The sequence below is a fragment of the Myotis lucifugus genome, unplaced genomic scaffold (genome assembly GCF_000147115.1).
Source record: "Myotis lucifugus unplaced genomic scaffold, Myoluc2.0 scaffold_43, whole genome shotgun sequence".
NCBI lineage: Eukaryota > Metazoa > Chordata > Mammalia > Chiroptera > Vespertilionidae > Myotis > Myotis lucifugus.
Window position 1 is genome coordinate 5,160,812 of NW_005871091.1, and position 19,171 is coordinate 5,179,982.

Here is a 19,171-nt window from a genome sequence, read left to right on the forward strand (position 1 = left end):
GTCCCTAACTCCAAGCATGTTTCACCTTCCATCAATAGCTGCACTGTCCTAAAACGGCAGCTACACAGAACTTTCCATCATTGCATGAAATTCTGTTGAAAGTAGTGCCCCTTTGGGTGCAAAGGAACTATGACTTTTTTTTGTCATCCTCAAAAGCACATTGTATATTTTTAATGAGAACTGATAAAATGCACGCACTGAAGCCAAAGAAAGCAGAAAAAGAAGTTTAATTTTTAGATGAGATATTCCAGGTGCTTTTCTAAGAATTTAACTTGGTCATTCTACACAGAGCACACAATCATTTCAACGTACAAATTACTCCACTTTGAATACACCATTTTAAAGTTAAAAACCATTTAAAAGGCTTTGTCTTGTTTCCAAGGAAAATGAGGCAATATGTGTTTTAAAACACTAGTTTGCAGCACTGAGTGTATTATAAGTAGTTCATGTTTTTCATCCACAACTTAAAATTTTAACCTGAGGAATTAGGATTTTGATTATCAGAACTGCATAGCAAAACCATGTCCAGATGATAACATACCAAATAGTCTATAAATAAAGATAACATGTAAACCATTTAATAAATCCAATTTAAAGCAAAACAATTTTTCTTAGGAGAGACACTAAATGATATCCAGGTTCATGTTGTTGTTGTTTTAATGACAATGCAACAAAAGTCTAATGTTAAATGGGCACATACACCTTAAATCATTTATCCAATGACAACAAACTTTAACCATTTGGTTGCTTGGAAATACTTACTTAGGCCAAATTCAGTCTTTGCATACGTGGCACTGAAGAGTCATAAACTGAAAGTGCAAATGCCTGGATGGAAACATAGCTTAGATCATTTATTTATGCTACTATTCTACAGCAACACACACTAATGCTGTGGGAGACATTTTACAGTTATAGAGAGTTGATACAGAGTACAGGCCTAAGGAGAAAATACAAAAAGGCCACATCATGCAAACGAAAGAATGTTAAAGGGCACTGTAGTCAGGGTTTTTTTTTTTTTAAATCATGTTTAAAGTCCTAGTGATACCACTTTAAGCACATGCTTTATCAAAGTAAATGGCATCTAGAAATATCCAAACATTTAAATCCATTATTTACTGAAAATAATCCCTTACATTTATGTAGCATTTTACTGTTGTTGAAGCAATTTCATATACTCCATTTCATTTTGTTCCTCACAACAGCCCTGTGAGGTAGGCTGAGTGAGATGTAAGGCAATGGATGCCCAAAGATGAGAAATGATTTATATAGAGGATATAGATCTAGTGTATGGTAGAGCTAAGGTGATTAATTTTAAATACTTTTTAAAAAATGAAGCCAAATGTTTTTATATTGAGAAATTTTAAAGACTAGTGGTTTTTAATATAAATTACTTTAAAACTTTAGCTATTATTTATCTTACAGTATGAGTTAGGTATAAATTTGATTTTAAAGAGTCTCCCTTAAAAGGTAAACTAGACTCAGTGCTTTGGTACCTAAGAGATATTGGGAAGGTTAAACAAAAAAACAAAAGCAAAATGCATTATTCTCAGAGCCTTAGGCTCTCCAAAAAGTTCCAATACGAATAGAAATGCCTTTTACCAATTACTTACATTTTGACTTAAAAAAAGGTCTAAACTTAAGCTCCAAGCCAAAGTGAACACATTCACCTACCTTCTGCCCTACATACTGTGAAATCTTATGTATGTCTATTCCAAAGGACCAGCTTTTACTGAATGGGTGCCATTAAGAAAATATATAGTTTAAACTAACATAGCTCAAATGGTATAAATCAAAAGTTATTACCTTATATTGACCCAGAAATAGTAAATACTGTTTTAATTTAATTGAGTAGTCTGAGGAGAAAGTACTATGGCAATCTCTGGTATTTATAAGCCAATACTAACCTTTATATGGTATGCCCAACACTATCTTTTCAGCAAAAACAAAATATAATAAATGTAATCTGTTTAACTCCAAATTACTCCAAAAAAACTAAAGTATTTGCATTAATCAAATATTCCAAGTAACAAAGCTATCACAGGTGACATATCAGGATCACAGATATTGGCATAATGTGAATACTGTAAAATACAAACAACTAAAACTACACTGAACATGAGGTATGCTTTCTGTGATGATTAAAGAAACATTCACGATCTCATAATGCTCTAGCACTGGCATTATGAAATGTACATTTTGTTTAAAAATAACAAATTACTTTATGGTTACTTGGATGTTGAGTAAACTTATGCTGACCATTCACTTCCCTAAAAGAATATATCCAGTGTAAAGATAAAATCAAGGGAGAAACTTTTACAGATCTATTTTATGTGATTACATAAAAATGAACATATTATGTGTAATGTGCTTATCAAAATTTGAATTTTTTAACAAACTATAACACATTTACCTTTTAAAATTTCTGATTTTTAAGATGCAAACTTTGTCATTACACTACCCAAAAGCAGCAAAACTATATGCACAGTAAATCAAACTTCATTAATTTTGGAAATCTGAATACAAAGTATGACTGCCACATCACAGACTTAAAATAATTGTGGTATTCTTAGCCAAAGAATGAACACTGATCTAATAAATATAAGCTTTCTGAAAAAGAATTGTTATGATTTGAAAATATAGTTCTTAGATTTTTCAGCCTGGAACCACATAATTTATAGTAAGAAGTCTACACTTTCCTCTTCTGAATGAGTACTCTTTGAAGTAATCACTTTTCATAATATCCTTTTCCAATTGTTAACCTATGTTTCCGAAAGAAACAAACAATATAAATAACGATAACTTTATGGAAAAAGTATATAGGAAAAAAATCATTCTAGGTAAGTCATGAAAGTCACAAAAATTCAAATGATACATGATATTGTTCATGTTTTAATTTCATAAATGAGTCAATAAAACTAAGCCAATATGTTTCTTTTGATGATAACACGGGAAAAACTGTTTATAGAACAAAGTAGGCCAAGTTTAGCTGTACAGCAGCAGTTCACTGTTTGTCATAACGGTACACATGCCATCAATTAAACCCATGTACAGACAGGCATGCCTCTAATATTTCCCATTTGTTTACCTACACTGGGAACATTCAAAGAATCACTGTATATTAAATTTCTATGTGCAGTCATTAAATGTTTGGTATATACATATTTACCAAAAATTAAAGATGTATGTTACATGGTCAGCCCAAAGAATCAAAATGAATTATAAAAGATTTCTAAAGTGCTTAAGGCAATTCCTTCATTTCTTTATCCAATTTACTAAAACTGGTTTGGGATTCAACTGCTAAAAGAGAAATATAATACTAAAAGCATGTTTTTATAAAACACAATTGTTTTAGACCTGTGATACATCCATTACTGTCAACCTCTCATGCATTTCTTTTACAGAAAGCAATCATGTTTGACCTATCAAAACAAAGAGTAAATAAACCAATAAAGAATGTTTGAAAGGGTATACCAACTAAACACAATGTATTAAATTGAGCAAAAGAGCTCAATATTTTTAATTTAAATGTCAATGACATATATATATATATATATAGTCAAGTTGAAATAGTTACATTAATTTGAGACTATTTAATTAGGCACTATAGTTCATTTTACTCCAGTGTGAAAATGAAGGTGGCAAATTTTCTCCAGTTTAACACAAATAAACTTATAAACAACTAAACCAAAACCCCACACATTTTGCTCTTTTCTTTTAGAGACCTTTAAGAAGCACAGTAAGAGGTAAGTAAACCTCAGATTCATATTCTGAATAATAGTATTACTTCAAGTGAATTTTCCAATTGAGAATTAGAGAATTTTCTATGACGGGTTTCAAATGATGGCATGAGTACAGGAAAGAATCATATGCACTCTAGCAGCCCCTGATTAGTATCTCCTTTCCCCATGCCCCTGCAATAGAAGCCCTCACCAGTTTAACATAATGGCCTCTGGCTTCAGTATCAGTTGACACTGAATGGGATATGGGACATGGAGTAAAAAAGAGCATCCTTAGAGGAAGAAGGCACTGAATTAAAGAGAAGACACATTTATATAAGACATAATAGTAAACAATTTTATACAAGAATTTCTGGCTTTTTCTGTGTCATTTTTGCTAAAATATACATGTATAACAGTTCACAAAAAGCAGCTCCACCACTAAATTACTGTTTTCAGGTTTGACTCTGTGGAAGATAATTATAACTTCCTGTTTCCTCAGGTCCTGGATAACCTGCTATAGGAAAGAGAACATCCAAAAATTTCTATCGAAATCTTGGAGAAACAAAAACCAAAATTATATTTGTTTGAAGAATCAAAAGAATATCTATTAATATATTTCATTCTCGAAACTCCCTCATAGTCTTTATACTTTTAAATATATGATCAGACAATGGTGCAGATATGAATGACCTCTGTAAAAACAATACCCAGTTCAAATAAAATTCCTCATTTAGATTTGTTTCAAAATGAACAAAACATCCTATCAGTAAGCCATAAAATTTAAGAAAGAATGAGCTATTCCTATTCCGCAGGCCTTTCTGTGGATAGCAACTGTAATGTAAGCAACGTCGGTCACTTCTTGGAAGAAGGTTGTCATAGTACAACATACTTAAAATGAGAATGAATGTTAAAATGTTCCAAAAATTAAGGAACATACCAATTCAGATCTCTTTAAAACACTCAAGAAATTCTTAAATACTACTGTAATTACAACTTTCAGTTTGGCTCAAAGGATTTGTGTTATAAATTTTAATCAACTTTTAAAAAACAGATATGCTCTCAATAACCATGGGTTTCACTAGTTGTTAACACATTTTTCCTAACTTTGGGGAAGATTATTCTATGTTGATTTTTTTCTAAGTAAAGACTGAAAAACTTATATGCCAAATAAGTCAGAGATAGATTTTTTCCCCCAAAAATACTTGTTTAAACCATTCCATATCTTATCAAAAGCATATATAAATGACCAGTAAAGGATAGTTTTAGGCACCTCCCTTTAGAGCCTATCTTTCTTAGGTAAAATTTGAGTAGTGTAGGTTTTCCACCTTCTATATAACTTTAATAAACATTCTTCCTACTAAAAATGTTAAAAATCAGTATAAGTATTATCAGTTATTACCAAATCCAAGTGGGAATTTTACCAAAGATAACTACTAAAGATAGTGTTAACTAGATAGCAAAATCAGAAAATATAAAGCTTTTAAAAATCGTACCCATCATCCAAAACGATGGAATGAAAAGCAGTCTAATTAAATAGGGCAACATATAAAGAATATCCTTTGCTATTGTTAGTGCAGCAGGTAAAACACTGAAATTTGGGTGATTTTAAGCTATTATGTCTAGAAACTCTTTCTATCCACTCTTTATTCTGAGTTATAACCACAAGAAAAATACCACGACATTTAGAAAACTGAAAATTATATATATTTTAGTCAATAAAACAAAAGAGGATAATTTGGCAAAACTCAACTTATTTATAACAGGGGGAAAACAAATCATTGTAAGAAAACCTGTCTAGAATCCCCAACCAATTTTATTTTTTTGGGAACCTCAGAGGACTGTATATTTTTAAAAGCTTCAGTGTAAGAACTAAATGATTTGCAGTGATAAGAGAAAAAAAAAATAAAGACAAAAGGCAAGATTTAAATGCTTTTTCTTCAGGCCCTAGGGCTACCATATGTAACTAAATATATTAAGAGCCAAAGTAATCCAAGAAACACAAAGATGAGTTTCTATTCAAGTAACTATTGAAATACTGCCTTTTTCTCCATTTGCTCTTCAAAATATCAGTTTCTTGCTCAATCTCTGCTTGCTTCTATGACATTGCACAGTAGGTTCCTTTGAATACGTGGTACTGGATGCTTAATGCTAACAGATTCCAGGCCTTAAAGCAGAACGCAGCAAACCTCATTTCCACCACTCACAAGTTTCTATGATTAGACCACCCAAGCAGAAGGAGGGGTGAAGCATTCTGAGTAGGCATTACTGAGTAACAATGTTTAGGCTGCTAGCTGAACCAGTCATGCCGTTTTCACTTTTCTGAAGTGTTCTCACAGCACTTGGAACCTGCATCCCAGTACTCAAAGAAAGTCCACCACACCAAACCTAAGAAAAGACAGAAACAAAACTTCAGTCAGATTTCAAATCAAATTAGAATTTAAATGAGCCTTAAATTTCCATCTGAAAGGCAAAATGCCACATATGTGAACATCAGTAAGTTGTAAACTGATAACCTTCATATTTGAACTGAGGGGAAGTGAAAAGGCTTACTCAAGAGTCTTTTAGAATCACAGAAGCCAGAGGGAGTCTTTGTGGTAGCAGAACCCCCTGGAGCTGCACACAAGACAGGGACCCAAGGGCTGCAGAAATGTAGAGGTTAAACTGGATTAATCTAGGCAGAAGGAGTTGGCTATCATTACTGATGCTAACTTTCACAACTAAGAGAAGTGCACAAAGAGCCAACTTCCTTATCCCAGTAACAACTTTAGATTTTGATGAGGTGTGCCTTGAGACTATAGGAATCTAACACCCTCCCGTTAACAGTAAAATCCATTAGTTTCTTCCCTAATGTAACAGTAATAACGCTTTTATAATTTTGTAAAGACTTCTGAGAAAAATAAAAATCCAAATAGCAATATCCACATACACTTGTCATATTCTATTTATTATCAGAAATATGAATGAGTCTATGAAAGATAAAACTGCTTTGCTTGAGAACAGAGAGCAGTGAATGTTTACAGTGCCTTTATTCAGAATTGCCAAAAACTGGAATATCCAAATGTCCTTTAACTGGTGAATGGATGAAAACCTGTGGTACATACATATTTGGAATACTACTTAGTAATAAAAAAGAAGGGCTACAGCCCAGCAGGCGTGACTCAGTGGTTGAGCGTCAACACATGAACCAAGAGGTCATTGGTTAGATTCCTCGTCATGGCACATGCCCAGTTTGTGGGCTCGATCCCCAGTAGGGGGCGTGCAGGAGATACTCGATCCATGTTTCTATCTCTCTATTCCTCTCCTTTCCTCTTTCTCTAAAATCAATAAAAACCTGTTTGTTTGTTTTTAAATGGGGCTACTGACAAATACAACAACACAGATGAATTTCAAATGTACACGGGTGCACCTGGAGATTATTATGTTAAGTGAAATAAGTCAGAGGAAGACAAATACCATATGATTTTACTTATATATGGAATTTAATGAATAAAGTAAACTGACAAACAAAATAGAAACAGAGGCATGGATCCATAGAACAGACTGACAGATCTCAGAGGGCAAAGGGAAGGGGGAATGGATAAAAGGAGGAGAAGAGATTAGCCAAAGAACATATATGCATAGCCCATGGATACAGATAATAGTGTGGTGATGGCTGGGGAGGGAAGTGTGGGAGCTGGGTGGAGGTGGGTAAAGGTGGGGAAATAGAGAGCATCTGTAATAGTGCCAACAATGCGGGGGGGGAAAGTCTACAAACCATACAATTCCTTTCTATGATATTTTGGAAAAAGCAAAATTTTAGGGACTAAAAACTGGTTAGTGATTGCCAGGGCTGGGTGTGACAGGAAATGTCTACTACAAAGGAGCATGAAGGAATTTTCTAAGGTGATGAAATGTTCTATGTCAATTATGGTGGTGGTTATACAACTGTATGCATTTGTCAAATCCCATAGAGCTGTATGCTATTATAAATTGTACCTCAATAAACCTGACTTTAAAAAAGAAAATTAAGCCTAACTGGTGTGACTCAGTTGTTAAGCATTGACATGTGAACCAGGAGGTCACGGTTTGATGCCTGGTCAGAGCACATGCCAGGGTTGCAAGCTCCATCCCCAGTGGGGGGAATGCGGGAGGCAGCCAATCAATGATTCTCTCTCACCCTTGATGCTTCTGTCTGTCTCTCCCTTCCTCTCTGAAATCAATTTAAAAAATATATTAAAAAGTTAAAAAGACACTAATAAAAGAGGGAAAAGGAAAGCCAGAGTGGAGAAGATATCTATAATACATATGTTTGGCAAAGGACTCAGACTGTATAAAGAACTCCAATCAATCAATAAAAAATAGGAAGAAAACCCATGGAAATACAGGCAAAAGACTTGAACAATCATTTCACAAATGAGTATATTCAAATAGTCAATAAACACATAAAAAGGTGTTCAACAGCAAGGAAGTGCAAATGAAAATCACAATGTAATATGGAAGAACTAGAAAGACTTAAATATAAAAGGACTATAAGACTATCAGGACTAATATAAAAAAGGACAATACCAAGTGTTATTCAAGATGTGGGGGAATTCAAACTCTCAAATACTGCTAATGGTAAATCAGTATAACTAGTGACTTTGAAACACTCTACTATAGTTGATCACATACCATATGATCTAACAACCCCAATCCTAGTTATATACCCAATAAAAAACATATGCATTACTAAAAGACATGAACTAGAATATTCATAGCAGATCTATTTATAAATGACCCCAAAGGGAAACTACCCACGTATCCAACTAAATTAGAATAAATAAATTACATGGCAGTCATATAATGGAAAACTATATGAGAATGAGTGAACTACCACCACATATAATCACATGGATAAACTTCACAACCATGATGTTGAGCCAAAAGATATTGTATGATTCTATTTACATAAAATTGGAAAGGAGGCAAAATTTTTGGTATTAAAATTCAAGATAGTAACCTCTGTGGAGAAGGGCGGTAAGGGCTGCAAATGGGCAAAAGGGGCTTATGAGATTCTGGCAATGTTCCACTTCTTGATCTAGATGCTGGTTACAAAAATGAGCACAATCCTATGAGGAGTCATCAAACTGCATGCTTATGATTTGTGTCCTTTTATGTATTATCATTTACTTCAACAAAATATAACAAAAATACACGGACAATCACAGATTTAAGAAGTGGATTGGTGAAAAGGAGGGGAATATGAAGAAAAAAATAAGATATTCTACTTCCCAATATGTTATTCTTAAAGTTGCCAAACCAAATAAAATATAAATTAGGTACTCACCATGAAACCAGGTAGTACTGGCTGAGTAAATTTTGTCTTAAAGGAATACAACAACTGTTTTGAGTTTGCATCATAGAAAGAAAGTTGACCTAAAAGGAAAAGAAAAAAACCTGATTATACAAAATATTATAACATCTAATTAAGGCTCACATAAATCATGCATAAAAGTAGCAACTAAATGCATATTTTGACATTAATTGTTTTTGCTACAAACTATAATGGCTGGACTTAATAATTTCTTACTGAAAATCAGTAGAAAACATGCTTAAGAAAAAGTCAAAATCCAGTTCTGTTTCCCTGATTTTCAAGATCTCCAGAGTGCTTCCTTAATCTGGCAGTATTCTACTTATTCAACTATAAACTATTTCCTTATCATTATTTAACAAGTGGTTCCCCTGTAAAAACTAAGGTGATTTCTTCCTCATTTTTACTATAACTAGTTTCTACCCAAATCCTATCACCATTTAAAGTTTACTCTATTAAACTTTGTCTTCTAACTACTTGAAGCCATAGTCATACCTCAGTCTCTGAAATCATAGTGTAGTTATCATGGCTTCAGCTTTGTTGATTTTTAAAATCCTCTCACAGTCTATCTTTCAATATGATCATGCAATTAAAATAATGGTCTATTTGACCACCTAACTGTCCAATCTGATGGCCTCCTTACAACTGATATCACTTCTTCAAATTCTTATCCATGACTATGCTCTTGGTTTGTACCCTAACCCTGAGGATATCTACTCTTTTTCCCTATTCTAAATGTAGATGCTGGTCCAGGCTCTCCTTTCTCTTTTAAGAATCTGCTGCCACCAGAGAAGAAATGAAACTAACATTTATCCTACTATTAAAACACTGAGTGCTGCCCAGCAGGCATGGCTCAGTGGTTGAGCATCAACCTATGAACCAGGAGGTCACGGTTCAATTCCTGGTCAGTGCACATGCCCGGGTTACTGACTCAATCCCCAGTATGGGTCATGCAGGAGGCAGCTGATTAATGATTCTCTCTCATCATTGATGTTTCTCTCTCTCTCCCTCTCACTTCCTCTCTGAAATCAATAACAAAACAAACAAAAAAACCACTGGGTGTTTTACCTCAAAATATTAAGCAGCCTGAGATGGTCACAAAGTTGATAAACAGTAAAGCAGGAATGTTTAGTTGTTCTGTGCAATCTTCAGTAGCCACTCTGTGATGCTGTCTCTAATAATTAGCTTCGGCTCTGCTTTTCTTCTGAGTTCTAACACTGAATTTTTAAATATTGCCAGACATGCCATAGTTTGTCCTGCTGGCATCTCATATTTCTCCAGGACTCTCTCTTTCCTACTGATAACACTATCATCCTCTTGTTCACCCTGGCTGGAAACTCAGTCATCTTCAACTCTTCTTTGTCTATCCCTCCAATCCATATTTAGTTTTCAAGTTCTATGAATTCTACCTTCATACCATCAAATCCATTCTTTTTCTTTTATTGTTATGTTTTAATCTTCACCCAAGGATGTTTTTTAAAAGTGATATTTAGAATGAAGAAGCGGGAGGGAGGAAAGAAAGGAGAGAGGGAAGGAGAGAGGGAGGGAGAGAGGGAGGGAGGGAAAGAAACATCGATAGGTTACCTCCCATACATGCCCCTACTGGGGATCGAACCACAACCTTAGGTATGTGACCTGACTGGGATTTGAACCGTAACCTTTTTTTGGTGTACAGGAAAACACTCTAACCAACTGAGACATTCAGCCAGGGCAGCAAATCCATCCTTTTTTTTTTTTTTATAATATATATTTTTACTGATTTTAGAGAGGAAGGGAGAGGGATAGAGAGATAGAAACATCAGTGATGAAAGAGAATCATCCATCAGCTGCCTCCTGCATGCCCCCCACTGAGGATCAAGCCCGCAACCCAGGCATATGCCCCTGGCCGAAATCAAACCTGGGACCCTTTAGTCCACAGGCTGACACTCTATCCACGGAGCCAAACCGGCTAGGACAGCAAATCCATTCTTGATTCCTCACTGCTCAGGCCCTACTAATCACTCAGCAAACACTTATTAAGGGCTTACTATGTACAAAGCTCTTTCCAGGCAATCCTATATAATAAAACTCTAATATGCAAATCGACAGAACAGTGGAACAACCAGTTGCTATGACACACACTGACCACCAGGGGGAAGATGCTCAATGCAGGAGCTGCCCCCTGGTGGTCAGTGTGCTCCCACAGGGGGAGCACCCACTCAGCCAGAAGTCGGGCTCATGACCGGTGAACGCAGCAGCAGTGGCAGGAGCCTCGGCAGCACTAAGGATGTCCGACTGATGGCTTAGGGGAGCAGGCCTAAGCCGTCAGTTGGACACCCCCAAGGGCTCCCAGACTGCAAGAGAGTGCAGGCTGTGCTGAGGGACCCCCTGAGTGCACAATTTTCATGCACGGGCCTCTAGTGTTATAATAACTGTGTATGGTGCCAGTTGGGAACTGGAAATAGTGGGGGGAACACTTTGTAGGGTATGTGACTGTCTGGCCACTATGCTATATATCTGAAACTGATACAAAATAATGTTTAATGTAAACTGTAATTGGGGGAAAATTATTTATTTATTTTAATTTTTAAATATATTTTTATTGATTTCAGAGAGGAAGGGAGAGGGAGAGAGAAACATCAATGATAAGAGAGAATAATCAATTGGCTGCCTCCTGCATGACTCCCCCCTCCCCCCACACAAGCACATACACTGGGGATTGAGCCGGCAACCTAGAATCAAACCGGGACCCTTCAGTCCGCAGGCTCATACTGAGCCAAACCGGCTACAGTGAAAAAATTTTTTTAAATAAACAAAAATGACATAGTGCTAGAAACTATGCTGTCAAATCACTGCCCTATGATGGCCAGAAGTTGTGTGTACTACTTTGAGAATCAATCTTTAAAAGAAATGTATTAATTTAATATACAACCACAGGCAATTAGGGTTTGAAAAAATTAAATAAGAAGAATGGTTAATGGTCAGAGAATGTATAATCTGGGAAAAACAGGGCAAAAGCAGCAGTATTAATAGTTTTTAAGTAAATAAGGATTATCTTGTAAATGTGAATTAGGGAACATAATTCTGTATTTCTTAAGATGACAAAATTTAAGAGCAACAGTCTCAGAAGTTATTAGAAGACAAAGCGAGTCAATTTAAGTAAAACCTTCTAACCAAATGCTATCTAACAATGAAAGAGGCTGCCTTCTAAGACATAAACTTCACATAAGAAGGTTCATCAAGCACAGAAGTGGAAATTGCTTGCAGAGATATTGTAAAAAGGATTTTACACTGTTTAGTAGATATATTGGGTAATTACTAAGGTCTACCCCAACTAGAAAAATCTGACTCCACCACTCTTCATAGGTAATAAAACAAGGTAAGAAGGAATTAAAATGAACAAAATAAAGTTTAGCTTTAAGACTAAAATTAGCAAATTTTTCCTTTCAGACTAAATTAGTATATTATAGACGAGTGCTTCTGTAGGGCTGCAGGTAGACATCACTCACCTTTCCAGATAATTCTGGAGCTGAAATTATGCTTATGATCAAATAAATCCTGAGAGGTCAAAATATCCTTACTACAATGTTAATGGAAATTCTCTATAGATGATTACCAGTGAAAAGTACTGAAATATAAGCAACTATGGTGAAATAAATTGTGAGAAAATCAGTAAACTTACCCCCATCAAAATCACAGAATACACCTATTCTCTCAGGAACAGTAACATCCAAGGCTTTGACTTTGTTATTATGCTTTGCTGCAAATGTGTTTTGTAGCCAGTTGTTGACATGAATACACCAACTAGTGTTTGTTTTTCCTAACTGGTCAAATTTCCCCAAAGTCTTGTATGCTACTCCCACACTATAGGATTTACAATCCTTCTGGGCCTTGACCTCCCAATAATGTTGTCCGCTTTCAATAGCAGTGTCTCCTGCAAAAGACCAGAAGGCAAATTTGACTCTTACCTCTTCCTTGTGAGTCACAGAGATTTGTACCTATCTCTTGTCCCATAAAATGGCACAAAAATCTGATTCAGGATGTTAACATTTTACTTATATATTTCTTATTAACTAATTTTTCTGAATATAAAAAGCTTCAGAACTTTTCCTTCTTACTATCCCCTTAAGAGTTATACCTATATGTGCAGTACTATGTAAAATTAAGTAAGTTTTAAACATATCAATAATAAGACAATTTGAAAACCTGTCAAAGTAATTAGGCTTCAAGAGGGAGAAACTTCAGCAAAGATTCATTCACCAGAGGCAATCACTCCAGCTCTCGGTGAGTAGACAGTCCACCAGTATGACTGTGAGGCCTTTACTATAAGATAACGAAGAACTGTATTTACCCTACCCAGCACTGTGTATGATTCCCCAGTAAAACGATCTCTGCTGCCTCTTACTGCAGGTGGCCTGGAGCCTACAGACGTCCGTTTGGGGGATGGTGTCCCACTTCTACAAAAAGAGGAACAAAAAGAAAAGCATATATTCGATGTAAATGGTTCATAAACTAAAATTACAAATTACGAAAGGTACCTTTGGAAAGTTTTAAAAATTATGTTGCACAAATAGCACCATTTAATTTTACATGAATTATTACAAAGAGTTGTCAATGATAAACACTCACGTATAAGAAGTCATCAACACAAAGCAAGCCAAAAACACTAATATCATGCAGACTGAGCAAGGCTTACACAAAGAATACACAGTTGAAATAAGAAACAATGCCAAAATGAAATCAGATACAAAGGGGGGAAAAAGAACTCAAGATGAGTTTTTATAGTTTACATTTCTTGCAGTTAAATTTAAATAGAAGCAAAAATAAGCATATTACAATAAAAACTAAAGAAGTATATATTCTTGTTCTGGATCTTTTCTTCTTAAAAAGTGAAACAGTGCCCTAGCCGGTTTGGCTCAGTGGATAGAGCGTTGGCCTTCGGACTGAAAGGTCCCAGGTTCGATTTCGGTCAAGGGCATGTACCTTGGTTGCAGGCACATCCCCAGTAGGAGGTGTGCGGGAGGCAGCTGATTGATGTTTCTCTCTCATCGATGTTTCTAACTCTATCCCTCTCCCTTCCTCTCTGTAAAAAATCAATAAAATATATTTTTTAAAAAAAAGTGAAACAGCAATTGCCCAAATCCACGCACAGGATAATGTCAAGTATTAAAAAGCATTTCTCCTACTAGAATGGACAAGATCCAACCTGACCTCCCTTACATCAAATTACATTATATGGTAAACTGGACAGTATTAGACCTTTCACTAACTCTCAACAACTTAAAATAAATCAAATCCCAAAGATGTTTAAAATTTCAATAATACTGAATCACTGCATTTAAAAACAAAGAATTTATAACTTACCAGTAGTAAAGAAATGAAGGCATGGAAAAAGAAAAACAGACGTAACTACTGAGAATGGCAGTTTAAATTTCAGAGAAAAGTTAAATAAGAACTCTGCCACCACAGCATTCCAGACTTCTGACCCAAAGTACATTTTTGCACGAAGTACAACAGCTATTAATGTTAAACATGCCCCCCAATCTCTTTAACTATCTGAATTAAGGCTCTTTGTTACCTCTGCTCTGGATTGTTTTACCAGCTTCTGAATGATCTCTTTGCTACCCTATTCACTTTGTTCACTGTTACCAGATAAATGTAACTGTGATTCTCCTACTTCAAAATTTCCCAGTACTTCCTTACTGCCTATACACAACTCAGTTTGGCATTTCAGGTTCTTGATTTGGTCCCAATTTGCTTTTCTAGCCCTTTCACCCCTAGAGAGCACTACCCAGTTCACTGCAGTTTCTGCAGGAGTTGCAATCCCCTGCCCCTATCCCTACTCATATGCATATCTGCATTCCTAGCTTAGGCACCTCTATTCAGAGATCCCCTAATTGGTGGGGATCCAGCAGAGACCCTTTCCACTGCCTCTGCAGGGACCTACAAGAAGGGGGAAGGGATGAGGGTGTAATGTCACTTTTCTCCCCTCTGTCTCAATACTTTTCTATGTCTAACCTTTCCCATTCTTCCATCTTCTTGGCCTCAGTCCATTAACAACAGGATGAGCCATTTGTTTGGGGCTTTCTTAGAAGATAGATGATATCCACCATCTATGATCTGCTCTGATTTACCTGACCCTCACCTCATTCTGTTAGGAAAAATGGAACACTGGGGAGCTAGCAACCTTTCCTTTGTGGCCTCTTGTTTACAGGATTATAGTCAGTGAATAAAAGGCTTGATTGTTACTTTCAGTTTGGCTCGGTGTCCTAATTGACCACTTCAGCACTTGGCAGATCAGAACCTCTTTCTTCCTGTAAATTCCTTTATTCCCACTTACCATTACACACACTCTCCACTTGTATTATTGTTACAGTATTTGTATATAGATTTATCTCTCATCTACTTAAGTCAGGGAAATTTTCTTGAAGGCAGAGACAGTGGTTATCTCTATAAACCCCAAAATATCCAGCTGACATCCTAGAGTGAACAAATATTTATGGAAAGAATAAATGTATATAATAACCCAGAAGTAGCCTACATAGAAAATACTCTTAAAAGGAGGGAAGGGAGAAAGAAAAATAATATGAAATTCTAAACATAAGAATTCTAAAAATCTCCAAGTGACCAAATGAAACTTTACAGACTACTAAATCTAGCAGCATTTTACAATTTACAATATACTAACTATGAAATCACTTTTGCCAATGAGTGAGTAAACTAGAAAAAAAGAGGAAGATAATTTTGAAAAGAGGATACATTTTGGTTTCTGATAAAGATATGTTGATCTTCCAATTAGCACATTATTACTTGTACAATTTGAATTGATTCATCTTTTTGGTACTTTCCTAATAATTTCACTTTATAACCTTTACTTTTCATCCCGATGCTTTAAAACACTGCATGATTATTATAAAATACAGAACACCTCAAACCTGCCTCGTGTCAAATACAAATAAAAGCAAAGCTGTGAAGTTAGATATACTGAATATAGCACAACAAGAAAGATGCTAGGTATAAGTAAATGCAGAAAAAAACCAGATGAGGGAAAATAATTCAAGAAAGACTTTAAGCAGAGTTTATTTTGTTATCATATACAATATAATCTAAATATTCAGCACACATTAAGGGTGTAAATTCAAAACATAAGCTACTAATACAGACAGTCTACACAGAGCAATATTTTAGCTTATGAAGGCTGCTGCAAAGGCTTCTGCTTATTGGTTAAAGGAAAAAAATTGAAGTTATTCAGCCAAGCTAAATATACTAAGTCCTAGAACTAGACAAAGATCATCACCTTGTATGTTTCTTCAGTGAAGTAACATGGGCACTGTCAGATAAAAATAGGCAACTGTTAAGAGTGCTTTATGACTTAAATTTAACAGCTTATAATAAAACCAGGTCAGAAGTCTGATGAGGAAATTCTTTTTTTTTATTTGCTGTTGTAACTTATAGTGACATTACCTTATTTCAGTTTGAGGAAAAATTTCCTCTGTTAAAAAAGAAAGAGGCCCCATACTTTGAGACTCTAAATAAGTCTAGCAACAACTAAAGGTCCCAAGCCTCTGGTTCATAAGTTTTCTGATGGGGGGCAAGGCACTGGGGTTGTGCATGCTAAAAACTGCCATTCAAGGCAGACTTTCAGGTAAGACTGGTGATCTAAAATTTAGGAACTACTACTAGGAACTTCTCTCTAAGTACTTCAAGTTGCTATAAATATAACTTTAAAGAAATGGGATACTGAAATAAAAACGTTTAAGAAAGAAGAGAACTAGGAAAGAAACTAAGAAAAAGTAATGAAAATGTTAGTGACAAACTCAAGGACTGACCAACAATATTATATGTTTCACTTTCATGTTACTAACATATCACAAATCATATTGATATACAGAATAAGAATTTCATTACAGTATAAGTTATTGTCAAATAAGAATCAACAGATTTAAAGAACTAACTTACCTGCCCTTGTTCTCTTTTCCTTTAACTTTATTTTCTTGGCCTTTTCCTCCTGTAGGATCCCACTCTACACAGGTATCTTCAACTCTCAGGTTCAAATGGGATGATGAGCTATCCAAACTGAAATTAAGTGCTATAAAAAAACATTTCAATTTTGTAAAAATGTAGCACATCCCCACTTTCTGAAGCACAACTATCATCACATTATTTTCCTACCCAATTTTTTTAACACTGTATATACAGAATATAGAAAGCCTAATGTTTTTTTTTTAATTTTTATTTTTTGCTAAAAGTATTACAAAGGGTATTACATATGTGTCCTTTTTTTTCCCCCCGCCCTTGACAATCTTCTGCCCTCCCTTACCCCCCCAGTGTCTTATGTCCATTAGTTATGGAGAAAGCCTAATGTTTACCTAGAATCAAGAATCCTTTTATCCTCTATTGTTCTATAAAGAGCACTTTAATTTCAACCTTGCAACTGATCCATTGTCCATTGGGGTCTTTATTTATACAATATTCTAAATACAAATTTACTGACCATAACCACTTGAAGTAATTGTCATGCTATGCAAGTAAGTTAATAGCTTTCAAAATCTCCATGTGAGCAGACATGAACTTACAAAAGGAAAAAAATAATTCAGCTTTTCAGTAAAAATGGAACTAGAATGCCTTAATAGATAGGTCACTAAACAGTTAGGTTTAAGCAAAATTGAGACACTGCACTACAAAGAATGAACTGCCTTAAGAAAACAGGGTTGCCCTAGCTGGTTTGGCTCAGCGGATAGAGCATCGGCCTGTGAACTGAAGGGTCCCAGATTTGATTCCGGTCAAGGGCATGTACCTTAGTTGTGGGCACATCCCCAGTAGGGGGTGTGCAGGAGGCAGCTGATCTAACTCTCTCTATCCCTCTCCCTTTCTCTCTGTAAAAAATCAATAAGATATATTTTAAAAAAGAAAAGAAAATAGGGTTGCCCAGTTGGTATGGCTCAGTGGTTGAGCATCAACCCATGAACCAGATGGTCATGGCTCAATTCCTGGTCAGGGCACATGTCCAGGTTTTCAGTGACCGATGATTGTCTCTCATTGACTAGAGGCCCAGTGCACGAAATGCCAGCAGGATACTCCCTCCTTCGCCCCTCCCCCACCTGCCGCTGCAGAGGCTAGGGCCTCCCTCCCTTCCCCCAGCCCCCAGCAGGCCCCACCCTCTGGTCAAACTCCTGGACGAACTCCCAGTGGAGGGGACAATTTGCATATTGTGCTTTCATTATATAGAAGGTTTCTATTTCTCTCTCCCTTTTCCTTCCTCTCGCTAAAGTCCATATATATATATAAAAACAGGGTTAATTTCTATATTAGCTATTAGGTAATTTAATGCATGTGAGGGCACTCACATTTTTGAAAGAATGAAAAAGTGGATCTAACTCAAAGGTGCCATCAATTCTCAATTACTTGTTAAAACTGGAAGGCTGGTTTTAAAAAAATAATTTAAAAAAAGAAAGTAAAAAATCCTCAGGCAGTTCTCTAATATGTCATATGATGGAGAAGGATGGAGTAAATAGTGGCAGAAAAGGTATCACTTCCAAGTCACCAGAGAGACCAGACTTACCAAATACCACAGCATCCAAACGAAAAGACATGGGTTTCAGTCCCAGGGGTGATATCCCCATATCTCTCTCTCTCTTTCTCTCTCTCTCTCACACACACACACACACACACATGCTATTCCTTTTATGGGACCTCAACTGAGTCATACAGGCTAAGGTAAAAGGGATAATACTGTATAGTTGTTTGTTTTTAAAAAAGACCGGCTCCAACAGTGAGATCTCAAATGTTAGTCCTGTCTCTTATATAAGCCCTGTAATATAGCTAGATATTAGTTTCCATATCTTTAAAAGTCTGTGATAACAAAGTACCAAGAAACTCAGAGTACAGGAACATTTCAAGGGTTCAATGTGTATTGGTGGTTGCTTTCTTGGTATTGTAAACCATTATAGCCATTATCATTTGAGTCCACAGAGTAAATTGTGATTAATATCAGATCATTTACCTTTACAAGAAGGGATACTATTTTTTTTTAAATTCTGGTCATAAAAACTTACGTTATGCATCACTTTTGACAATTCTAATGACAGAAAAAATAGTGCCACATACACTGGAGAGACAGATAATGTTCACTATTTTTCACATC

The 19,171-nt window shown here is 35.6% G+C and overlaps 1 protein-coding gene across 5 annotated transcripts in view; it reads right to left on the reverse strand.

Annotated features, from left to right (window-relative positions):
- Positions 1 to 208: 208 nt before the first annotated feature.
- FSD1L (fibronectin type III and SPRY domain containing 1 like) overlaps positions 209 to 19,171 on the reverse strand; it is a 51,137-nt gene continuing 32,174 nt past the window's right edge. For 2 of the 5 annotated variants that reach the window (XM_014455217.2, XM_006088062.3), the window contains 6 exons: positions 16,987 to 17,116; positions 16,325 to 16,357; positions 13,384 to 13,484; positions 12,710 to 12,961; positions 9,025 to 9,113; positions 209 to 6,104 (listed from right to left, as the gene is read on the reverse strand). In XM_014455217.2, coding sequence (XP_014310703.1) covers positions 5,982 to 6,104; positions 9,025 to 9,113; positions 12,710 to 12,961; positions 13,384 to 13,484; positions 16,325 to 16,357; positions 16,987 to 17,116 — 728 coding nt within the window. In that variant the 3' untranslated portion in view covers positions 209 to 5,981. The remainder of the gene's footprint in view (positions 6,105 to 9,024; positions 9,114 to 12,709; positions 12,962 to 13,383; positions 13,485 to 16,324; positions 16,358 to 16,986; positions 17,117 to 19,171) is intronic. The other 3 variants (XM_023753312.1, XM_023753313.1, XM_023753314.1) reach the window with 3 other exon arrangements.